General features: G+C 39.5%; 2 protein-coding genes across 2 annotated transcripts in view; one reads left to right on the top strand and one right to left on the bottom strand.

Annotated features, from left to right (window-relative positions):
• DCUN1D1 (defective in cullin neddylation 1 domain containing 1) overlaps positions 1 to 13,427 on the bottom strand; it is a 29,411-nt gene extending 15,984 nt beyond the window's left edge. Inside the window, exons 1-2 of the mRNA XM_068546301.1 lie at positions 13,268 to 13,427; positions 997 to 1,213 (exon numbers count right to left, since the gene is read on the bottom strand). Coding sequence (XP_068402402.1) covers positions 997 to 1,213; positions 13,268 to 13,270 — 220 coding nt within the window. The 5' untranslated portion in view covers positions 13,271 to 13,427. The remainder of the gene's footprint in view (positions 1 to 996; positions 1,214 to 13,267) is intronic.
• LOC137765643 (adropin-like) lies at positions 5,267 to 5,497 on the top strand. Its single transcript, XM_068545425.1, has one exon. It carries the CDS (start codon positions 5,267 to 5,269, stop codon positions 5,495 to 5,497), a length of 231 nt encoding a protein of 76 aa, XP_068401526.1.
• Positions 13,428 to 26,597: the final 13,170 nt, after the last annotated feature.

Genomic DNA, 26,597 nt, shown 5'->3' on the forward strand with positions numbered 1-26,597 from the left:
ATAGACACCTGATTTTTAAGTCTCATTTATTCATATGAAAAAAGTTCCATACTTAACACACATTCAGAAAATCAGACATTCCTATATAGGGATGAAGGATTTTTACTGAACATAGCCACATTTTACAGAGGCATTCTAAACAGTATTATACACAGAAATTCTTTTTTTCTTAAAGTTCATTTCACTACAGAAATCACTTCTTAAAGAATATCAAAAAAAACATAAACTCTGCAATTCAATTTTAATCACAATACAAACACCTGTTGTTCAAATTAAAGAAGAAAACCTCCAACTATCAATATTTACTTTTCAGACAGCAGACATTTAAATACAAATACAAGAAGAAAGAGGCACTCATACACTGTTGTCAAATGTGATTTGCTAACATCTCTAGGAATAAAAAATTTGCACATCCTTTGATTTTTGGGGCATGAGCTATGCATAAAATATAATCCCACTTTTGGAAAAATTTTGAAATAACTCTGCATATATATTTCTGCATAAACATAAAAGACACAGAAAGTTGGACACCAGGCTATTAAATATTGGTTCCCTCAGGAGAATAAATAAGCAAAAGATGGAGAAACTATTAACTTTTTCTTTATTCAATCTATTCTGTATTAACTTTTTAAGTGTATATTACTTTATAATTATTTAAAGGTTATTAAAATTATTAGGCAGCTGAGTTTTATAAGAAAAGGAAGGAAAAAACCTTGTCCCCCAGCCCCCATTCTCAAATTGGATCACAAAGGAGGAAAGCGGGGGGGAGGGAGGGGGGGAGGGGGGGTGGATAAAGGGGGAGGAAATAAAGACATTAAGAAGAAATTTTAGTGAAAAGAGGAAAATAATTTTTCAGATTTCTTAAAGTAATTCTAAGATCTAAAGAGCTCTGTATCCACCCAATTAATGGTCTCTGTATCATTTGATTTCTCACAAGAAGCATGTAAATTTGCAAAACCTCGTTCAAAATATTTAAAGTCACAAGCAAACACTCACCTTTGTATCTATTGTATAGTTGTTCTAACTTCTTCCTGTCCAATGATCCTTTTACACTCTCTCGTATATAAAGTTCAGGATTTTGGAAAAAATTGTCTGTTGCAACATCTAACTTCCAGTCATTTTGAGACAGACAACTTACTGCTGTTTTTTCACTAGATTGTGTGAAGATCATAAACTGACGAACTTTATCCTTCTGCGATGATTTCAACTTGTTCTATTGAAACCAGAAAATAAACTGAACTCTGTGCAACGTCACAAAAGACTAAGTATTTCTATACTGTTGACTAAATCACTATTAGCAGTACTTTCTCCTCATAAAATATTAAAACGTTTAGCTCAAGACTTATTTTCAATCTATTAATCAGAAAGACAAATTTTTAAAAAATCTAAAACATAAAATTGGTATCATTTTGGGAAAGAAACTAGGACAGAGGCAAGAGAAGTTCACCTACCCTGCGTTTCTCCTAAAATTGGGTCCCGTGAGCATGTACAAAGGCTCTCGAAGGGAAGGAGAGCTACTCTCAAAACCTTAACCAAGCAACAAAGCTCTAAGGAATGCTTAAGGAGCGGTGAGGAAGACCACCACTAATGTCACTAATGGTGACATTATTTACCCAGTCAGAACAGTCAAGTGACCCTGAGGAACAATGAGATTAACAGGTATTTGTTGCAGTCCTAAAACCCATTATAAAGAATATGGTGTGCAATTCTCCCCAACCTCACCCCCACCCTACCCCCTTGTTTTCTTGCTATTTTTACCAATGTGAGAAAGCAATAGAATGTGAGAACTCTGCATTTCTCCTCGCATGTCCAGGAACCAAGATAATTATCCATAGAATTTCCCCATATTTTCAGTCAAATCAGAAGCAGTGAAATATGAACAAGTACCCCGCATCCTTCCAACCAAGGTAATTTTTAACAGAATTCTCTCTTTTTTACCCTGAAAGAATCACCTCTTTCCCTTAGCCTGAACCTAGCAGATGTTCTCTCTAACCAGCCTCCCTACTGTAATAACCTTCTCTCACTGGCCTTGTGTCGACACATATTCATTTCTCATCTGACCTAAGCCCTAAGCAAAATGAAGCAAGGCAATTAGGCCCTCCACTCTCTCCCAGTATCAAGGGCCATGTTCTTTTTCTCCTCTCACCCAGGCTGGTCTCCTGTGCAACTTCAGCCTCCCCAGTATTACTCTTCCCTCTCACAAGTCCTAATACCATCTCTCAGCAAAATACTTGGGTTCTTCCTGAGCTATTATTGCAAATGAAGGGGAAAAAAAGCATGTGAGAAGGGCACACATTAATAGATACAGTGTTCTGTGGTTTAAGCAACACATCTGAAAACCCCAGCATTTTTGATCTGGCCCAAACTGACAGATCACAAACCTCAACCACCTGATTGTACAGATGAGAGAACAGACCCCAAAGGTTAAGGAATTTGTTAAAAAAATCACCCAGGTTATTATTAGTAGAAATGGGACAAGAACAGAAAGCTCTCATGAATCTGGGTCTTAGTAATCTTTCCATAAATCACACTGCTTGCTGTACATATTTATAAACCTTTTTAGGTTTTCAGGAAAAAGGCTACCAAAGATATAAATATTTCTACCTACCACAGAGTAAAAATAAGACTATGCAAAATCAAATATGAAAACCAACCCTATCTTTTATACCCTGGAGTCTAATCTGTCAGCCATACTCTTCTCTCTCTGCAAATATGTTATTGCTTAGGATTACAGATTAAAATCTCAATCTCTGTTCTCCATTAAAATTGAGAAACTATAAATTCACTAACCTCCTGTTATTTCACAAATAACTCTACCACTTCTGGATTTCACAAATAACTCTACCACTTCCCGATAACTCATATCTTATTATGGGACACATCTCTCAAATGTCTAGGAGTCTTCCCTCTTGAAAAGTATCTCCTCAAGAAGTTATTCAATTGCAACAAACCCACAGTGAAATCAAATGCCAAGGAAGAGACCTGTCTTATTTTAATATACTGTTTAACTGAAAGGAAACCACTTTGATTTCAACTTTTTTTACTGAGAGCTATTTTTAAAATTAGTATACCTTTCTAAGAGATATAGTATACATAAGAGATACAGTATCTAAGAGATATAGTATACTGACATATGTTTTAATCCTTTGAAGAACAGGGAAGTACCTAAGGGTCACTATGATCATCACTGACCACTGTATAATGCTGTACAAAGTATTGGAGATTAACCTAGAAGTATAACAACTACAGGCCACAACCTGGAAATTACTTTATAATTAAACCTGACGTAACTTCTCTGTATAACCTTTTTCCATTCTCCTAAAAGTTAAAGGCAGCAAAACAATCAGGATTATTGGGGGTTTTATCATACAGTATTAAATCCAGTGTTCTCCCCTGAAGCTTGAATCAGTTTTGTTGAAGAGAGGAAGGAAAAACACAGCTTAAGTCACTTCTGCAAGCCTAAAAGGGCTGTTCACTCTACTAATGACTTCCTGTTGGAAAGCAAGATATTAGAAAATTGGGGGGACCAAGTTAAAAAACAGTCTTATCCATAAAAACTAATAACAAAATTATGTAAGTGAATTCTTTAACTCCATTTTGTATCTTATTTGAAATAAAAGTATATGTGATCAATAATGTCTATGTATACGCAAATAGAAACTATTTTAACTGGTTTAAATTTCCAGTACATGGGGCAATATCAATATATTTTAAGAAAAAGGGTTGCAGCTACCCATTTCCAACACCACAGAGGCTAATGAGTGATACCTCGCGGAGAACTGATAGTATGAGTTCCTGCTAGGCCACGCAGTAATAAGCAATTCCATTTCTGCAAAGTCCGATAAGTACCCTCCCCTTTCTTGTACTTAAAATGTACTGTGACCATTTCTCTGTCAGCTCTCTGTGCCTAGAATAAATCTTAACACTTGCTCTCCTACTACGGAGGATGTACTCAATTCTGTAGTCCCAAAGGCTGTCCTAGAGGAAAGCTGGAGTGGGCTACACAGACCTGCCCTTTTCACAAGCCTATTTAGGAGAGCTACAACACTCCCAACCCCTTTTCCCAGGCCACAAGAGGGCACCAGGCAAGGTGTTCTGATTTTCTGAGTACAGCTCAAAGGTTTAAATTTCTATCAACTTAAGGAAGAGAAAAAGGATATCTAGCCAGCAAAGAATTATTTTATAGGGGACGAGGGGGTGAATAGAAAACTGACGTGGAAGAAATAACAGATGGGTTGTCTTTGTTTCTACTACAAAGCCAGTGGGTATCTTCCCAAGAGCAAAAACATAGGACAACTACAATGATTCAGCACTCAAATGTAGTACATACTATTTAAGACTTATTTAAAAGGAACAAACTAGAGTGGTCATTAAATAAGATTAGGCAATACAATCTTCAGGACTCAAATGTGAAAACTATCTGGAGATTATCAAATTTTCAAGGAAATTCAATATTGGTTAAGTATGTAAAATGTATAAAATACAGAATATACCCTGATTATTTATAATTCTAGCAAAAAGGGGGGGAAGGAGAAAGGAAGAAGGGAGGAAAGAGGGGGAGGGAGATAAAGAAATGCTGTCTCTTTTAATAGAAAGCTAATAACTGCATCAAAGATTACCAAAGTTAGAAATACTATTATTACTATAATCTAAACAGTAAAAAGCACCTACTTACTCATCTTTCCAAAATAAAAGAAAATCTGGTTATCAATATACATTGTTTAATACTTAAATCTAGCATGTTTGCAATTTTTTTCCACTCAAGAAATTTAAGAATTACATTTAAAATATCAGTTTATCTGGGGGAAAAAAAATCAAATACTTTGGATGTAGCCAAGTATCATATAATCAAGTGTATGACCACTGAACTTACAAAGTCTATTGTGATAGAAGAATAGGGATACAGAAAAACTCTATAATAAAAAAATAATGCTGCACCCCAGGGAGCAGCCAGCTGACGACGGGGAGGGCTGGGGGAGGGGACGTCACCCCTGCCCGCCTCCCACTGCCCCGCCCCCCACCCGCAGGCTCCCGAGCAGCAGTGGCGCCCAGCATCCCGCTGCCCGGGACCCTCCCGCGGGCACACACCGGGCTCAACTCAGGCTCGGAACTGCATGTGAACATCTTCACTGCCCTGGAATCAGAGTGTGTGAACAGGACAGCCTCCTTGGAAGGCCGGCTATACCAGAGTCCCGCCTCAGCATGGGCCTTGCCATCGAGGCAGCTTCTCAGTCTGTGCTTGTCTGAGGGTGCTGCCCATCATGGCATGGGGGCAGCCATCTCCCAGGGGGCCCTCACTGCCATCATCTGCAACGGCCTCCTAGGCTTCTTGCTGCTGCTGCTCTGGGTCATTCTCTGCTGGGCCTGCCACTCCTGCTCTGCCAACATCGACTCCCTCTCCAAATCCAGTCCCAACTCCAGCCCTGGCCCCTGTCCCGAGAAGGCGCCCCTGGCCCAGAAGCTCAGCCGTGAAGGCAGCTACCTGCTGCAGCCCTAAAGGCCCCAGGCCTAGCCCGGAGTCTGGGACTTAAGTCCACCCTACTTGGAACCTGGAATCGGGATCCCAGGGTCCAGCCAGACTGGGGTCCAGAACTCAGAGTCCAGCCTGTCTGGATCTGGACCCAGCAGCCCAGAGTCTGGTCGGCCTGGCTCCAAGAGGGGCTCTGCTGGCCCTCGGTAGACAGGCCTGGGGTCGGGGTTCATGAGTTGGTGCTAGGGCCAGGGCCATCTGGACTCTGCTCCATCCCAGCGGTCGGGGCTGGGTCCACTGGCCCCCTAGGCCAAGCGCCTCTAGGCCCTCGAGGTTGGGGAAGCAATCCATGGCAATAATGGGAGGGTGTCGAGGCTGGGCCCCTCCTCTGGTCCTCCTACTCTTTGCTGGATAATAAATGGAACTACGGCTTTAAAAAAAAAAAAAAAAGCTCATAAAGTTATAAAATTCCTCTTATAAGTATTTCCATCAAGAAAAACAACAAACATGGAAAATTATTTTCTAGTTAACTAAGTTCTAATAATTTTAAAATAAAAATAATTTTAACAGGTAACATTTTTAAAAGCAAGAAATTAAGATTCATTATTTCTATTATTCTGAATAGAATCTCACCCTTAAGTTTCAATCTCTCACCCTTAAGTGTCAAATTCAGTCTAAACTCCAGAAAAAAAGCCCTTTATATTTTTAAAGGAATTAATTTCCTAACTCAATTCTAGTTATCTCAGGATTTGATGAATCTAGCTCACAAAAGACAATGTTTAAAAAATCAAACACTGTAATGATCACCCATAATTTTCATTAAAAGCTCTGTATGTTGTTCTCATGTGTTTACCATATGATTAACAGTTCAACTTCATCTGAAATTTAGAAGAGCTGGTTTAAGTCCAGAAAATCATACTTTCCACATATGATACACAGTGTTCAGCAGATATAGCCAAATGTTACCAATATCCCAAACCACTCATCTATAAAAGGCCTTCTCACAGATTATAGGTCTTAAGTGAAAAGTACAAGAAAAATCAATTCAACTAACCAGACTACCTACTCCTAGAGAAGACTTTCACCTAGGGGTAAAGTTCTACCAGAAAGCCAGGCTAAGAATCTAGGTAAGAGTAGCTAGAAATTCTCTTCCCTTCCACCTGCAGCAGAGAGGTGAAGAGTGCAGACTCTCATATCAAACTGGCAGGATTTTAATTCCACCTGTGCCTCCTAATTGCTGTGTGACTTCGGGAAAATTACTTAATCTCTGTGTGCTTCAATTTCTTCAGTTGTAAATCGGGTGTGAAGGTTATCTGAACTAATTCAAGTTAAACTCTTAGAACTGTAACTAGCACATAGTAAGGACTCCTTACAAGTCCACAAAGAATATACTCGAGAGAAAAAAGTAATTTTCTGTAAATAAGAAGAAAGAATAACCACCGCCATAATCAGAACACTGGCAGCTAACGTTTATTTGAGCTCCTACTGTGTGCCAACTCTGTGCTAGGTATTTAATTATTAACAATTCTGCAAGGTGGTTATCCCTGATTCTGTTTTACCAATGAGGAGACCAAGCCTCAGAGCTCGTTTTATCTAAACAGACTTATCCAAAAAGTAGCAGAGCCAGAAATGAAACCCTGGTGCCTGGCTTCAAGGCATGCAGTTTTCCATTTCTTCTACATTGTTGTCAAGTAAGAGAAAAAACAAAAAGGGCCAAAATGCAACCACTGAGTAATTATTGTGTGCACTGGGGAGAGAGGGGAATTGTGAACAATATTTCTTCACCTATTTTTATGGAAAAGTTAAATAAGTAATCAACTGACCTTTTCCCTTTCAAATGTAAACAATTTGCATTCTGACTAAAAATTGCACATTAAGCATTCCCTTACTAACTAAAAGACTAATTTAAGGATAGAACTTCCTTTCAGGGTTTTTTGGGAAGGGGGAGGGGAAAAGAGGTGGATTGGTTATTTTTAAGACAAGTAATTCATCAGGAAGAAAAAATGTGTTTATAGTCCTGTCATAGTCTATTTTTTAAAAGATGGCCAAAATCTATAGCTTTAACTATACAGAGGTGGAAAATTAGGGGCACTGAAAGTCAGGGTTTCCTTTTCCAATGAGAAAGCTTGAAACCCAGAGGGGGAAAAAAAAACATGTACAGGTTATAGCCAGATAATATAAGCAAATGTATACAATTTCAAATATTAAGCAAAACAAAAACAAAAACCCAAACCCTCAGTATTCATGTAAATTATAATCTGCAGTTTAGAATAGTTACTCATGGTAGGCCTGTGGGTCTTATCATTCATCCCTAAACTTCCTGCGCTTTGAATGACAGTTACAATGAACTCTTCTTTGAGAGGAGCTGCATTACTTCTAAGTCAAAAGTGGAATAATATACTATACCGTGTAATCATTGCACCCAATTATGTTTTATATTGATATAATGGCAATTCACCTGAAAAAATATTTCAGAAGTATATCTGTAAGATTCAAACTGGTTTTGTATGCTTTTAAATAATTTTCCTCAAAGTTTTTAAAAAAATATTCCATTAATGAAAATTTAAAGGATTTTCTCCTCCCCATCCTCAGAATTATTTTTCAAAAGATGACTACCACTGTAAATGGAATAAATGTTTTGATTCTGGTTTACAGAAGACTGTTTTGACTATTAAAAAGTTATTTTTGCTAATTCCTGATTATCTTTGATAATGGGATAGAAATAACCTCCTTAAAATACTTGTGTTAGCCATCGTCTTTCAACTGATTCTCCCAAACTTACTGCTTGAACATTTAACAAGTAGTCAAGGTAGCTAATTTAAATTTGCTCCTCCTCTCCATAAACATCTTTTCTAAAGAAATCTTGAATTAACAAAAAGATTACTGAGGTGAAAACAAAACAACAACAAAAAAGAATTAAATGAGATTTTTAAAGTTCCACAGTTAAAGAACTTATAATAACCACTAGCATTCTAGTCATGGATACTTGTTTCATAAAGAGAATAAATGATCCTCAAAAAATGAAATTTCCTAATTCTAAGATTTGGTATCTACTCAAGTCCTAAATCTAGAAATAGTAAAATCCTATGAATAATAAGTGCTTTAAATGTTTACTGAAACAAAAATATCCTAATATAACAAAGGAATGGGCCACGTACTTCAACTTAATCTCTATTGCTGAACACTATTCAGTGTTGAGGGATTCGAAAGTATAATGCAATAAGAATTCTTCAGCAAAGAACTGTTGAAAAGTAAATCTCTCTTAAAATTTTACAATGCAAATAAGCAGCCTAATCACTCTAAATGATTAGGTACTAATCATATAAAATGGATTCAACAAAGTGATGAAAGACATTTCAGTGGCATTTTCCCCTTCTGCTTTTGCTTTTTCTTAGGTGGGGGGTATACACCTAAAGTGACTAGGTAAACTAGATAGTCAGCAGGTTATTCAAGAGCTTGTTTGTGTCCACAAAGCAACTGAATCCTATTTGGAACTATCTCTCTTCATCAAATGTCATGGCTAATACTATCACAACTTGAACAACAACACACTCAAATTTAAAAGGGGCTTTCTCACAGATTTTCATTATGCTTGACCCAACCTACGAAGCCAAAATCAAAAGAGCCACTTGACTCAAATGAGCTCAGCTCTTTTAAAACTTAAAAAACAAAACAAAAAAACCACAAGTTAATTTTACTTTCAACTTTTTTTTTTTTACCATATGTACCAAAAGAGTTCTAATTTTTCAATTACTTAAATGTTTACATCAGATCATCTGATTTGATATGGAAACAACTAGGTCACTATTCAATATAAGGAAGAAACCAGAGTGAAACCAATCAAAAATTCCACACCTATATGGAAGGGGTGCTTGCTGGGTTTTTCTAAAAAAAAAAAGAGGAGGAGTAAATAAACTGTGGAACCAGAGACCAGGCTTCTAATCCCTGCTCTGTCATATACTAGCTCTTTACCTTGGCCATCTCTTCAGAAACACTAAACCTCCTTTTTCAGGTATGTTAAAAGAAGGTAGCAATACCTATCTCACAAACTGGAGTGGAGCTAAAATAAGAGTTGTGAATTGTCTGACTAGCAGACATATGTTCTCAGTAAAGATTAAGGTCCTTCTTCCTTCCCAAAGGCCCAGTTTTTTGCATACAGTCATTAAACAACATGCAAACTACAAGAACATATTCAAAAGCAATCTACAAAAGAGATCATGCTGTGTTGTTTTTATTAACGAGCATGGCTAGGTAAACTTGATGTTCAACTAGTTTTTATTGAATATTGGACAGTCACCTTAATCAGAATTCAAAACTCTGCACACAGAAACTGCATAAGTTGTCTTTAAAAACTGCTTTGAAGATAATTATGTATACTATAATTTTACTAGGACACTGAGAGAGTAGAAACAAGGTCTATCATACTACTCAGAATCCTTCACTGGCTTCCCATTTCTCTTGGAGTAAAAACACAATATCCTTACAATAGCCACCCATGCCCATCTCCACTCCTTACTACTCAGACCTCATCTGCTCCAATGCCCAACATGCCCCTCTCCCCCGGCCACATTACCCCAGCCACACTGGACTCAGTGCTCCTCAAACTGTCTCTGACCACATTTGTGCATGGCTTACTCCTTCATCTCCTAGTCAGCTCAAAACCCACTTCATCAGTGGTGCAAACACCATTTTGCAACCCCAAATCCACTGTGCCCCAACACTCCCAATTCTCCTCCCTAACACTGCCTTTCTCCCATAGCCCTTAACACCTTCTAACATAGTAAGGAAGAAAAATATACGCTATGTTTATTATTTGTCTCTCCCTACTAAAATGTAACCCTCACCAGGGCAGGGATTTTTATTTTTTCAGTTGGCGGGGGGGGGGGGGGGCGGGGGAAATATATATATATATATAAATACATGTGTGTATATCCATATACTCAGTGCCTAGAACAGTGCCTGGCACATGGTAGGCATTTAAGAAATAATTATTAAAATTAAGGCCCTCCCTTAATTTACTTATGTATATGCAAAACAACGTGAAACGAGTTCTACAGAGACAACCTTCAACAGGCCTACATTAATCTGGACTTACAAACTCTGATATTTGTTCAAAATATAATTTTAAGTTTCAAAGTCCACACATTTAAAAAAAAAACATTAAAAACACAGTAAATTAACACCATTAATCATTAATTTGAATTTTGTTATTTAACATTTTCATTAATAACACTTGGGTTTCCCTCTGTTTAAATGAGTAAATTAATTTCAAATCCAATTTTCAACCATTTCTTTAGATTTCATGTGAGTTAAAAGATTACATGTAGCACAAATACTGGGGGAAATAGTAAAACCAGGAAAAGTTACTTTCAGTTCTGCAACTAACAATTTTGCAAACTTCAACCTCAAAACCTCCTTGATCTTCAATTTCTTCTTCTGTAAAAGGGAAGAGGAGTAAATGAGATGATCTCTGAAGCCATTTCAGGTCTAAAAATTCTACGATGCTGTGAGTCTATAAAAATCTAGTAGGTTACACAGTCTACAAACTTCTCACACATCTAAGAAAAATAATTAAAATCAAAATTTTTAGCTGAATGTAACTCTGGAATCATCAAATCCTGTCCTCTTACAAATAAGAAAACAAGCCAGAAATCAAACACTTTTTAAAAAGATTTTCAGGGGTAACAGAATATTGTCTAGTTTTGGAGCTATTTTTGGCCTTTCTATGTGGGTGTCAGGTAGGTTAAATGAACAATTTTTTTTTCTTACACAACATATTCAGATATCCTGTCATTTAAATTTGCCCCAGAATTGACAATATAACATGTGCTCTAGAAATGGGCTGCATTACACACACCGAAAAACAGCCCCAAAATTCTATCAAGAAATAATTATAAGTAAAATAAATTTACAATGAAAAACTTAACTAGAAAATTCTTATGGCCTAACTTCTATTAGGGCCCATGGTGATTTAGTTTCCAAACTAACAAGAGCATACCAAGACAATTCTAGTGACATGATCTGAGTTCAGCCACAAAAAATGTTTTAAATTAGTGATATCTTGTCATTAGTAGTGTAATTAAATAGTTATGGCTAAGTTCCAAAACTAGCTAATTTAATAGTAGTAAAAGGATAGAAGCTTACAAGCTCCAATACAAGCTGAACTCTCATATGAACCACATGACTCCTGAATTCGTAACAAGTAATGAGCATTATCAACACTTTGGATTCCAGAGGATGGTGCTGATTGGAGACTATTATGAGCAGAACACATTTCAGTGCTCTCACAGAGTGTTTACCGGGGAATTACATTTCATTACTTCAAGCATACGCTTACAAGCCAAGAGTCTGGAAACTTCAGGAGGAATGTCTATGACCGTCAAAATGCTTAAGAAATTGGAAACTGTTTAGCCGCCCTGGTGGATCTTTAAACATTGTAACATCAGTCTAAACATTCACCTGTACTTTATGGCAAAGTTTTCTTACAAATACAAATGGTAAACTTTCATGGAACTTACCACAGAACCTAAGTGCTAGAGTATATGGCAAACTAAACCACATATCCATACGCGCGACACCAAAATTCTGCCAAGTTGGAGGCTGAGACTAGGTAAGTGTCATTCAGCAGAAATAAGACCAGCTAAAAACAAGACACCAGGGCATTCCCTTAACAGACACACACATACACCCTCCTCAAAGAGGCCTTTATGTTCCCCATGAGCAAAGGGACAAGAACATCATTTTTACTGTCTATTCACACAGTAACCTGCATGGAATTCAACTCATGCTCAGATTATAATACTAAACATAGCTTCTGAAAAACAGAAAGTCCAAGAATCAGGTGCATAATTACCAAAATGTAAACAGATAACTTGAATACCACTTCTTCAAGCTTGTAAGGCATTTTCCAAACAAAAAAGGGAGAGGGGACTAACTTGACAAACTGTTTTTTAAACATCACGAATGGTTTTTAACTGACATAATAAAGCAATTACTCCTCCCACCCCAAGGAAATAAAATATGTGCCCAAAAGGTAGCAAGTCTGTTTCTCCTAATTTTATGAAATGAGAACAGGTTGCACTTCCGTACTCCCCCCTCCCCCCACGTCCCCCAAGCTCAGCGGTCTCCCATGTTCTCAGTAGAGAGGTAAATATAACCTCCACCAACTGGCCAGTGAAACTCCCATTTTCCAGGACTACGGGGCGCATCGAGAGGTGATGGAGAAAGGAACAGGGCTGTTACCCCGCCCCAAGCAAAACTGCCTGGAGACTTGAGGGGTGTTGGAGCCGGAGCAGAGGAGGGAGGGGAGAGCCGGGAAAGTCTTTCCTTCTCCCCGGCGGAGCGGAGGGGGAAGCCCCGGCTCCGGGCGGGGGGAGGCTCCTCACCCGGAACCCCGGACCCCGGTCCCCGGCCAGACACAATGGAGCCGGCGTGGGGGCCGGGCAGAGACAGGGCCGTTGCCCCATCCCCTCCCCCCGCCCCAACGCCTCCCCTAGCCGCGCCGGGCCCAGCAAGGGGCACCCGGGGCCGCTCCCCGCGCCCCAAACTACCCGGGGCTCCCGACTAGGCCCGGCTCCGCTCCGCCTCCTCGGCTCTCGCGTAGCAGCGGCGCCCGGGCGGGAAGGGGCGAAGGAGGAAGGGAGAGGCGGGGAGGAGAGCCCCGCCGGGGAGCTGGACGGAGGCCGCGGGCCGAAGCTCGGGGCGGCAGGGTCGCCGCGGGGCGGAGGGCGGCCGGGGCGGGGGTGCGCGGCTGCGCCGGCCCCCCAGCCGGCGGGGCGGGCGGCCGCAGTGCCTCACCATGTTGGTGTCCTCCAGGCCTCTCCCCTCCTCCTCCGGCTCCGCAGCGAATGGACGGCGGCGGCGGCGGCGGCTCCTCTCACGGGCTCGCCGGGCTCCCGCTCATGCGCAGTGCGGGGCGGCCCCAGCGCGGCCCGAAGAGGCAGCCCCGGGCCTCCGGGAGGCGGAGGGACTGGGGCGGGCGGCGGGCGCCCCGCGCGGGGCTTCCCCTGGGCGCGAGGGTCCCCCCGGGCGGGGGGCGGGGGGCGCGGGGGGGGGCAGGGGGCGACGCACGCGCTGCGCGCGCCGACATCCTCCCGCCGCGCCCGGCGGGTGGGGGCGCCGGGGGACACCACCTCCGCTTCCTACGCGCTCCTTCCGCCGTCCGCTGGCCAGGGCCGTGTCTACACCGTCTCGAGGAGGGGAAGAGAGAGCTGTGGCCGATAACTTATGCAGCTGGGGGCGACTGGAAGGGCTAGGACTGAGGCGCTAGATCCGTCCCAAACCACCCCTCCCCATAAATATCCAGAAAAAAAAAAAGAAAACAGTAAAAACACCTCCACCCCCAGGTGTTTTCTTCTCCCAGTCCAGTGTCTGGACTGCGTCGGGTCCCCCACGTGAACATGCCAGAGGAGACCTTAGTCTAGCCATGTGGGAGCCGGAATGCCCTTTGGAATGGCCCAGACTCTTCCCAGACCTTTGTCCACAGGAAGACTGGTGGGATGGCCCTCGGGTTCCAGGCGAGGAAGACCGAGGATTCAGGGCCCCATTCATGCCGCACTGGTGGCAGATATCAGCACCTACCACTTTCTCTAAATAACCGCTTAGTTCAGCCTTCCTAGGGTAAAGTTTTGGGAAGTAACGAACATCTTTTTTACCGAGGGTTGATGTCAGGCTTGTCCTAATTTTGGTTCTAAGTCTGCTAAGGCTGAGGGTACCAGGATTCTCTGCTGGGGGTCAAGTGGACAAGTGTGTGCTGCAGGGAGTAGAAAAGACTCTTTGGAGTGGTCCCTGCCCTTAAGAAATTGACTATCCAATTGAAGAGATGAGACACTTTCACACACAAAGGAAGGAAATAAGAAAAACAGGTAATAAAGCAAACATCAGAAAATCACATCTAAGACTGAGCAAAAAAATCTGTTTCAGAACACAACCAACCTGAGTGGAAGCGTTATCACCCTCACCTGTTATCACTGTACTCAGCAACATCCTTTTCCCCCCAATCCTGGCATAATCCGCCAGATCAACCCTATAACTTTATGGCTTTGAAATTCTTATCAAAGCAACAGAACTCCTTTGGCAACTCCTGGGGGCCTCCTAACACTTCCTGGAGCAGCCATGTATCAGGAGCTCCAGGGACTCTACCAAAACATCCTGGGCCACCCCTAAGCATACATCCATTCTTTTCACCAACCTTCAGTGTATACATATTAATGTGCCAGTCTCCTTGCTAGGCTCTGGGAAAACAGCTTGGTCAGGACAGGCCAGATCTGCCTTGTGCAGCAAGCCTGAAGCTGAACCACATCCATGGATATTGTCCAGGAATTCACCTAGCATTTGACCTGAAATATCAACTAATATCTAGGGTCTTAATGAAGAGGATTCACTGTATCTCTTTCCCCATACTGTTATACTTCACTGAGGTAATACCTCATGGCTTTTAAGCTCTTTTTCCTAATTGCCAACTCCAGCAAACAGCTCTCAGTTCTCATTCTACTTGACCTCTCTCCTGCATTAGAACACTTCTTCCTTAAATTCCCTCTCCATCATTTTCCATGATCCACTTTCTTCTGTGTTTCCTCCTTCCTCTGTGACCACTCTCCTTGGCTGGCTCAGCTCTCTTTGGCTCTTAAATCGTGGGCTTTCCAGAACTATCCCTGAATCTCTTCCTATATATGAGCTGTGTCATGCTCTCACTCACATTCCCACAATGTCAACTACTACCTGTGTCTTGAGGAGTCCTAAATCTTGACTTCTGGGTCCTGAGTGGCAGGCCTACACACTAATTTTGGTTACTCCACAGGCCTGTCAATCTTGACAAATCCAAAACCTTATCCCCAAACCTGCTTTTCCTCCTGTCTTTTTACCAGATCATCCAAGCCAGAAATCTAAGAGTCATTCACAACTCCTTCTACTTCATCCACTTTAATCTAATCGCTCACCAAACCTCATCAGTTTTACCTCCTAAATAACTTTGCATCTGCATTCTATTCTCTATCCCTCAGCCAAGCCTATATTATATCTCTTCTCATCAACAGCCTCTTAACCAATGTTCTGGCCTCTACTCTTTCCCCACCGCTCCAGAGTTCTCTTTCTATAACACAAATCTGAATTTCATCCTTAAAGCTCTCCTTGGGCTCCATAAACGTGAGCCTCTTTGGTGTGGCATACAAGGCTCTCTCCCCATAATCTGTCCACTCACCTTGCTGTTTTCCACCACCTCCCACACAAATACACCTCATATTTCAGTTTTAACAATCCAAGCCTGCCATTTCTCATTCTGCTATCCCTGGAGGACTGGCTAACACTGACTGAGGGCTTTCCATGTACCAAGCACTGTTTTAAACCCATGACACATTCTAACTCACATAATCCTCACTTCAACCTATGAACTATGACCAATGATTATGCCCATTCTACCAAGGAAGAAACTGAAGCATGGAGAGGTTAAATAACATGCCAAATGTTCCTCAGGTGATATGTAGTAGAGCTGGGACTTAAACCCAAATAGTCTGGCTACAGACTCTATTCTCTTAACCACCACACTGTATTTCCTACCAAGACCTCACACTCAACTCAAAGACCATCTTCTCTGTGATTATCTGCTGACCTCATCACCTGGATTCCAGCTGGTAGGTATGTTTCTCCTTCTGTACTTCTGTGACCGCTTGTATACACTTCTATTACACTTATGACATATGATAATTATTAGCCTCCATGACTTCCCCTGCCAGGTTGTGCACTGCTCCAGGCCAGAGACCCAGTTGCACACATCTTTGAGTTTTCAGTGTCAAAATGAGTGCCGAGGGACTTCCCTGGTGGTCCAGTGGTTAAGAATACGCTTTCCAATGCAGGGGACGCGGGTTCGATCCCTGGTCGGGAACTAAGATCCCACATGCTGCGGGAGCAACTAAGCCCACGTGCTGCAACTACTGAGCACGAGGGCCACAACTAGAGAGCCCACATGCTGCAATGAAGCTCCTGTGTGCCACAACTAAGACCCGATGCAGCCAAAGTAAATAAATAAATAAATATTTTTAAAATTGAGTGCCGAGCATATAGGATATATACATATATATATATGCTACGTGGTAATACTTGGATAAATTAAAAGAAAGAAGTTATCTAATTGATGTCTTACCTGCCTTAAGACTGTGCCTATATTGTTTGTTATTGTAATGGAATGTCTTTCCTTCTTGGCAGATGTATGTTATACCATATGGTCAGATGGTAAATGTAGTAGCAACTGTACCCATTACTGCACTTCCAAGCTACAGTACTGAATGTGAAGTGGAGAATTATTACTCAATCGTTACTGAGTTAGAGAAACATACTTGTTAAAATTGTCCTGATAACTTTTTAAATGGAAAAATCCTGAAGATAAAGCATAAATTACAAGATTTAATTAACTAAAGAATATTCATTAACATGTTCATATCACTTTTTATGTTATGAAGTATTTGTTAAGAAGTTGAGGTTTCTTAAGTACAGAATTTGTAAAGATTATTTTCTGCAGTGACAATCTCAATATAACAAGAAAAATAAGATAGAAACATCTAGCTGAAATCCACTATCATTCTCCCTCTCCCCCACAAGATAGATATCTGTATCTATACATAGATATGGAAAAAGATATCGATATATAGATACACATATGTATATACACACACACACATATGTGTATGTATATATATAGAGAGAAAACGCATATACACATATATAGTCACTGTATACTTATAGATACATAGACAAGTATACAGTATTTGTACATAGTATAATTTTTCAAGGTAAAACATGCAACTATTTGAAAATAATTGTTGCCTCAGATGTTTAAAAATTCATGTTAAGATATGTATATTTGCTGATAAAATTGTTACAAGTCTGTTTAAAGAAACATGTAAAACCAAGGATTCCGTACTTTTAAAATCTATCTTTCAGCAAAGAGAAAGAGCATAAGTCATCTGAAAAGACAGATTGCTAACATTTCTGGTAGTTCATCTAGCTAAAATTAAGCTTGCAGGGTAACTATGTAGACATAGTTACAGTTCAAAGGCACTAGTCTGGGACACACAGCCACCACCCTCCCACACTTAACTTGGGTGGACTCAGTTTTGCCCAACATTTACATAAACGTGCTTATTGAATTCAAGCTTGCCTATTTATAAATATGTAAGAGTAAATGAGCCTGACCAATGCAACCTATTTTAGTTAGAGCGAAACATGACATTTAGATTTTATCAGTCCAGAATTATAACTTTTTAAAGGTACAGCAGACAGGATTAGGCCTCAAGGACAGGGATGTCTAATGTGAGGACCATGGTCCCAAATTCACACCAAACTCACCAGAGTCGGGGAAGAGGTGGAAGGCTTTGGGCACTCCTGTCCCTGATAAATGTTACCAGTGAAGCCAAAGAAATGACTGCCTGAGACTCTTTCCCCAACATTCTGAACTATTTGAAAAGGAATCCTTAATCAGGACAAGGGAATAAACTTCAAGGAGTGTCCCTAGGAAACTAGACACCATTGTCCTCTTCACACACAAGAGCCAATAAAAGCAGTATTCCGGTGGGTCACCTTCTAAATAGGAAAATGGGAATATTTACCAGAGCCAGTCTGTCACCTCAAGGTACATGTGAATCTGTTGGTTTTAGCTGCTCCACACTCATGGTAGAGGAACGGACTTTGCAGTAACAGCTGAGACTGTAGGGCCAGCAACGGGAAACCGTCTGGCCCATCACTGATGATGTCACAATGCCCTACTGTCCCAGGAGGTCCATCCTGGACTTCCCTGCCTGGCTCAGCTTGGTCCTTCCTACATGATACTGTGGCTCAGCCCAGGTATCTGTCTAGAATAATTCTGGTCAGTTGCAACGAGTGAATTCATTGAAATCATAATGACTGAAACAGTTCTACAGGTAGCAGGCTAGATGATCAACTAGAATCCCAGGCGTTTGTTCCTAGGTACTTTTGGTGTCCTCATCATTTTCCACTGATGATGACACAGGAAGAGCTGGTACTGAATCAAAACCTTGCTTTTCTGTCTTTATTCAGTGGATAGCTCATAAGGCATGCAGATTTCTCTGGGACTCGGTATTCTCAAAATGAAGAGACTGGGCTGAACTGTAATAAGTTTCTATCAACCCCTAAGTTTGTTTGATTCCTTTCTGGTAGACTATCATGAGCTGTCCTCGAATATCAGGAAAGCAGAGCTTGTCTCATTTATTCACTCATTCATTCATTGTGCAGAGTATGAAGCACCTAAGCTAGCACCACACTGACAAATACAATGCAAACCACAAACGTGAGGCACATATGACATTTAAGTTTTTCTAGTATTGAAATTTTTTAAAAGTAAAAAGAAACAGGCTTCACCTGTTTTGTTTTTAATATTTAATCCAAGATAGCCAAGATATCAGCATTTCAACACGTACTCAATGTAAAATATTATTGAGATATTTTACTTTTTTTTTATAGTAAGTCTTTGAAATCTGATGTGTATGTTACACTTAAAGTCATCTTAATTTGGACTAATCACATTTCAAGTGCTCAGTTGCACATATGGTGAATGGCTACTATATTGCTCAGCACTGGCTTAGGCAGTGGCTGGCCTGCAGTGGATGCCCAACAAATGGGAGTAATAAGTACTCTTACTTCTGGGAAATAGATGAAAACCAAAGTAAACCTGGAATGTCAATATGTAACCAATAGTAGCACAAAAATATTTAGCATTTGGGAAGCTAACACAGTTCAATTGGAGGGAAAAAAATTGGCAGGAAGGCAATAAGAATTATTATTATTATTATTTTTGACCATGCCACGCGGCATGCAGGATCTTAGTTCCCTGACCAGAGATCAAACCCACACCCCCTGCATTGGAAGCACAGAGTCTTAACCACTGGACCACCAGGGAAGTCCCAAGAATTATTCTTTAAATACGCATCTATATCTGGGATAAATGTTTTCAGTGTGTATAGCAGACTAGGAAAATCACCTATACGCATTAATAAATGTCGACCAAACACCAATAATCTGCCTGACCCTGAACATGTCATCCTATTAAATGTAATTTCTGCATTTTTCAATCAAAAGTAGACATATTAAACACTGAAATGCATTTCACAAGCACATTAGAGTTCTGAGGTGTTTTCCTCAGGGCTACACACTAAGTAAATGCCATTTTTCTATTCCCTTCAAGATATGTCACTCTTTTCAAAGAAATTATTTGGGATTGGAGACGAGAGAAGAGTTTGGTGAAAGAGAGAGTTTCTGTGCAAATATTGTAAAACTAAAAAAGTTAATATCAAGGTCAGTTTAGCCCTACAGCACTGTGAAAGAGAAAAAAACAATTAAAAAATGTTAATGTGAGATTATCATTTTGAAAATAAATATACAGAAAGAGGAAGTCAATGAAGGAATCTAAAGATGAAACCCAAATGGGTTAATCTGTTGTGGGAGACCTGGAAACACCCTTCAGGACATTTGGGAAAGGAGATGACAGGGCAAAGTTCTTTACAGATGAAATGTGACCTGGCCACCATTAATTGACCACAAGTGAAAGAAAGGAAAATGTGGCTACAGATCACCACTTTGAAACAAAATAATGAATTTTAGAGAACTTGAAGAGGTCCCTTGATTTTGTTGGTAGTCTGACCTGGAAGAAGGGTGCGGGGGTTAACGGTTGAGTGGAGGGGAAGCAAGCATGAAGGTCCAGGGTCAGCCCTGACGGGTGAGCTCTAGGGAGGTGTTGGTGACAGCATAATTTGCAGACCAGGTCTGGCTGGAAAGAACAGACAGAGGGAGGGGTTAGGAGAGAGGAAGGGATTATTTTCATTCCTGATCGATAGGATACAGTGCTACAGAGTAACAACATAGCTGTGAAATGTGTAAGAGAACACTTGGCTCAGGCTGGGCGGATGTGACAGGGCCACATACCTTGGGTGAAGTGTATGGCTCAGAGCCCAGGCTTAGTCCACTTCCCCCAGAGCCAGATGTTTCATGTGTTTGGTTGATCTTGTGGCTGAGAAGTGCCTAAGATTTGATTCCAGTCTTTCAGATGGATGATTTCTCCAAAGAAATAATGAATAATATTGTCAGTTATGAAGGTACTGCAGTTGGAATATTTTCTTTACATTATATGAAGTTCAGATCCCTTTTTTTTTTTACATTTGTATTTCTCTTATTTAACTTACAAACTGACGAGTGGCATCAGCTTTAAACATTTGAAATAGGTCTATTTCATGAAAATTTCAAGGGGTTACATGAAAAAGTCACAGACTAAGACAACGGTGTTCTTGTCTATCTCCATATGACTGGGCAAATTATACCTGTCTCCTCGGAGCCACAATTCCTCAGAATGGCAAATTTGGATGAGATAAATTCTTGGTTCCCTTCCAACTTCAAATCTGAGCTTTGCTCAAAATTCTAGGAAGTATAATTGTTCTCATTCAGTCATTTATTTCAACATTCATTGAACACCTACATGTCAGCCACAGTGTGAAATACTAGGAATATAAAGAAAGAACCAAACAGTCCCGGCATCACTGCCCACCCACCCCAGGAACTTAGGATCAGACAATGTGGAAGCTATGAGGGTTGAAGAAAGGGTCTTTGGGAAGGTTCTACAAGTCCTGCATCTAGGAAACCCAACAGGACTATGGGCACAAGGCTGTGTGTAGCAGGAGAGCGTGGGCTTCAAGTTACTTGGATCTTCGCTTGAACAAGATTCTACTGCTTATTTTGATGGTGATGTTGGCATATTTCTTAATATGAGCCCCAGTTCCTTTATCTCCAAAATACCTACCTCAGAGTATTGTGTGAAAAGTCAATTAGACAAGAAAAGACCACAAATAAATGTTGGTGAGGATGTGGAAAAAAGGGAACACTTCTACACTGTTGATGGGACTATAAATTGGTGCAGCCATGGTAGAAAACACTATGGAGGTTCCTCAAAAAACTAAACATAAAACTACCACATGATCCAGCAATTCCATTCCTGGGTATATAGCGAAAGAAAAAAAACCACATTAATTCCAAAAGATACATGCACCCCAATGTTCACAGCAGTGTTATTTACAATAGCCAAGATATGGAAGCAACCTAAGTGTCCACCAGCAGATGAGTGGATAAAGAAGATGGAAGAGTCTGTATACACACACACACACACACACACACACACACACACACACACACACACACACGATGGAGTACTACTCAGACATAACAAAGAATGAAATTTTGCATTTGCAATGACATGGATAGACCTGGAGGGTATTATGCTTAGTGAAATAAGTCAGACAGAGAAAGACAAATACTGTATGTTATCACTTATATGTGGAATCTAAAAAATAAAACAAATGAATATAACAAAATAGAAACAGACTCACAGATACAGAGAAAAAACTAGTGGTTACCAGTGGGGAGAGGGAAGCGGGGGAGGGGCAATATAGGGACAGGGGATTAACAGGTACAAACTACTATGTATAAAATAAATAAGCTACAAGGATACAGCACAGGGATATAGCCAATATAGCCAATATTTTGTAATAATTTAAATGGAGTATAACCTATAAAAACTTTGAATCATTATGTTGTACACCTGAGACTAATATAATATTATAAATTAACTATACCTCAACTATGGCAAGAACATGAAGGGCTTCAATATAAACCACTTGTCTCACCACTTGCCTGCCTGGCGGGCACATGTCCACCTGTAAGCCTTGGGATCCCTCTTCTCTCTGGCAACAGCCAGGGACATTGGTCTTATAGCAAGAGAACACAGAAAAGAAAGAATAGGAGAAAGGATACTAGTAAAAAATTATTTACTAGCTCATGCAATTTTATGTGTAATAATGCTTATCAATGAGAAGGAGAAAAATCATCTGCAAGAATATACATTATTTTTTTGCTACCAAGTTTCTTTTATAGGAGCCTTGAATGATATAATTTTATTAATCAGAGCTATTACCCCAACTACTGTTTGGAAAGGTAGCAATAAGGATCACAGACCATTTTCAATACGTAAAAAAGTCTAACAGAAATGGTTTAGCTAAAGAAAAGCTTTCTACTGCTAAAAAGATTGAAATTCTTTCCTTTTAGCTGAGACTGTTTTAGTTCGGGGTAGTAATACATGTTACTCCAAGCTCATTATGAACTGCATGTGTTCTTTCATTGCTTAAAAAAAAGTGGAGGGACTTCCCTGGTAGTGCAATGGTTAAGACTCTGTGCTCCCAATGCTGGGGGCCCGGGTTCGATCCCTGGTCCAGGAACTCGATCCCACATGCATGCTGCAACTAAGAGTTCGCATGCCACAACTAAGGAGCTGGCAAGCCACAACTAAGGAGCCAGTGAGCCGCAACTAAGGAGCCCACCTGCTGCAACTAAGGAGCCCGTGAGCTGCAACTAAGGAACCACCGAGCCACAACTAAGGAGCCCACGTGCCACAACTAAGGAGCCTGCCTGCTGCAACTAAGACCTGACTCAACCAAATAAATAATAAATAAATAAATAATTTTTTTTTTTAAGTGGAGAAATTACTTGATGACTTCTTAACAAATACATGTGGTTATTTGTTTAGGAGAAAATTGTTTTAATACCAAAAGTCCTTGTTGATAGAAATAATTAAGGAGAATCTGAAAGGATAAAGAGCTTGGGAACCACTAAACTAGATAGTAATAGATATTAGAATAGATATTATAAACTGACCTTTCAAAATATTAAAAATTTACTCCCTTCTCATTGATGGGATCATCATGTATAGCATGAATCTAAAATCAAATAATAGAGGCATCAGATTTTCTATTTAGTAACAGTGACTTGAATGATTACAGTGATGTAATTCAATGAATTAAGGGGAACAATGTCAACAAAGAGGGAATACAAGAAAAGGAATATCAGTAGTTTCTGAGAGTGTACCAGGTTTATACTACAAATTTCAATTTTAATTCAAAACAATTCAAATCAAAAGAAAAATGAATCATTTTCACCTTACTTGAAAAACTGCAGAAAATTAAGAGTTTATTTTGTAATTTTACATTTGTTTTGCTGGAAGACTTTTGATTTGGATTTTTTGTGTGTGTTAGTTATATACTCTATTGATTAATTCAACCCAATGCCAAGGAAGGCAGGAATTGAGATGCTGGCAGATGTTACTGCTTCTAATAGACATAGTGTATAAGAGAAGAGCCAACCGGTTTCCACGTTGTGGTTTCAATTAGAGCTCAGAATGAATAAACTCACCCGAGAGAATTCAGGATTCCACTGGCCCTGAGGAAACTCATAAGATGAATCATTTCTGTTTTATTCCCAAATAAACATAGATTTTAAAGCTCAGGCAGGAGTCAAGTTTCTCACTAACCAAGCTGCTTTGTCAACATCTCCCTTCCAGGTAGATGCCTCTACTGAGACCCAACCATAGGGGTCTGGTAGAGGTCCAGGAGGAAAGTGCAAGCAGGTGGGCCAGGGGTAAATGTGGAGAGGGTTCCAAATGGTGTGATGGATCATTGAGGCTCCAGTCATATTTAGTGTTTTGATATCACAATAGAAGGAAGACTAAATAAGGTATAATAATTTTTCACTCTAAAGGTTCTCAAATATATACAAAGTACACCAAATGGTATAATTAACTCCCGTATACCCATCACCCAACTTCTACAATTTCATCTCAAGGCCAGCCTTCTCTCATCTATACCCCACTCATTCCCATGGCCTGCATCATTTTGATGCAAATCTCAGATATTATTAAAACATTTCATTCGTATTTCAGTATCTCTTCTTTAGGAAAAAAAAAAAACAACCCACAATACCAGTAACTCATCTAAAAAATTAACAATAATTCCTTAATATCTTCAAGTATCCGTTTTGTGTCTACATTTCCCTGGAGTGTCTACACATTTTTTAAGAACATAAACTTTACTTAGAAAGTTAATTAACTCAGGTTTATGTTCTTGATTTCCTAGTAAATTATAAACTCCTTGAGCAGAGGGACAGTGTTTTGTTTATGCCTGCTTCTGAGTGCTTTGCTGATACTTATGCCCAGATTTCAAAGTAAAGGTAATTAATTAAATGCATAATAAAAGAGCTTTTTATGACTTTCCATGTAACTACATTCACAAATCAGAAAAAAATCCTCACAGTACCTGTTCGGATTTTCGGTACAGGAAATAGGGACAATATAGATCCTCAATTTCTTGAATTAAATTGAAATGAAAATGTCATATATAACATGGGCAGTTGCAAATCTGAAATATCTGGCTACTAAAAATCTCTTGATAGCTGTCACAATTTCTGACAACCTGAGAAACTGAGTCTCTAGAGAGAATCTGTCAGTTTTGGCATACTATCCACAGTCACCAAATAAAAGTAAGAGAATATCCCTGATAGGAGAAAGATGCATTCTATGAATTTTAATACAAAAATGGAAGGTTTGTCTTGGATTAAATCAAGGTAAATAGTTTTGAATATCTATGCATGAGGGATTTTCCTTTTTGTATCATCTCTCCACCTGTTTCCCTCTCTCACTTCCACCCCAATACTAGTTCTTTTTTAGAGTGGACAAATAAAATATATGGGTTTATAGGAAAAAAAAAAAAATGAGTGATGTGTATCCTTAAGCATATGATCCTAATAGGAAAAAAGAAAGCTTTGTACATCAAAATAAATGCTGCTTCATTTTATAATAGCAAAAACTTAAAATAATCTGAATGTCTAAGATTAGGAAAATGGATATATAAATTATACTCTGTTCAATTACCAGGAATAACTAAGGAATAATTATGACGTTTTTAAAATTACGATTATGAAGACCATGTAGCAACATGGAAAATGCTTATGATGTGTTAGGTTAAAAACAATCAGGATTGAAATTTTATGAACATTATGATTTTAACTATGTAAAAAGTGTACCTGTAACTAGAAGACTGAAAGGAAATACAATAAAGTAATAATAGTGGTTATGTTAGTGTGGTGGAATTATGCATGATTTTAAAAATATTATATGCCTGGCCTTTAGAATATGCTAAATAAATAACAATTTCTTTTGTTTTTCTGTTCCCTCTACCTAACGTTTTTAAAAATTGTATGATTGTAAATTAAAAATTTTTAAAGCTAAAAATGGTATTAAATTTAAATATATTTTCTTCTTTTTAAAGTGTGTATCCAGCTTAGGGACTTCCCTGGTGGTCCAGTGGGTATGACTCCGCACTCCCAATGCAGGGGGCCTGGATTCAATCCCTTGTTGGGGAACTAGATCCCGCATGTGGGCCGCGACTAAAGAGTTCACATGCTACAATCAAGAGTCCGCATGCCACAACTAAAAATCCCGTATGCCGCAACTAAAGATCCCACAAGCTGCAGCGAAGATCCTGTGTGCCGCAACTAAGACCTGGAGCAACCAAAATGAATAAATAAATAGATAAGTAAATAAATAATAAAAAATTAAAAAAAATAAAGTGTGTATCCGGCCTATATATATATATATATATAAAACAATATTTATATTTTATATTTTTAGTTATTTATATATAAAACAATAGTGAAAGAATCAGATTAACTTTTTAAAAATGGTGAAATAAAATAAAATATAATTATTTTATTTCTTTTATTAAATTTTACTTTTTACTTAAATATTAAATACTATAAAGTATTTAATAACACAATACCTAGCAGGGATCCTTACACATTTAGGCCCTTGACATATATTGGCTGAATAGATTTGAAAACACTCATTCATTGTTCATTCATTCAACAAATATTTGTAGATGATCTACTTCCCAATGAAATGAGTTTTTTGTGGTTGTTTTTTTTGGCCACACCATGCAGCATGCGGGATCTGAGTTCCTGACCAGGGATAGAACCCGTGTCCCTTGCAGTGGAAGCTCGGAGTCCTAACCACTGGACAGCCAGGGAAGTCCCTGAAATTAGTATTTTTGCTGACTTAGAAAAGGGTCAAATGATTTTTTAAATTATGAAATATGCATGAGAATACAAAAAACATAAGTGCACAGCTTAATAAATTGTTGTAAAATGAATCCCCACCAAGGTTAAGAAACAGAACATCAGCAGCACCCCAGAACACCTGCAGTCCTGATCCCAACCCCTACCTGCACCCCAGTGATCACCAGGACAGAGCGGG

Source organism: Eschrichtius robustus, chromosome 6 (assembly GCF_028021215.1).
Source record: "Eschrichtius robustus isolate mEscRob2 chromosome 6, mEscRob2.pri, whole genome shotgun sequence".
NCBI lineage: Eukaryota > Metazoa > Chordata > Mammalia > Artiodactyla > Eschrichtiidae > Eschrichtius > Eschrichtius robustus.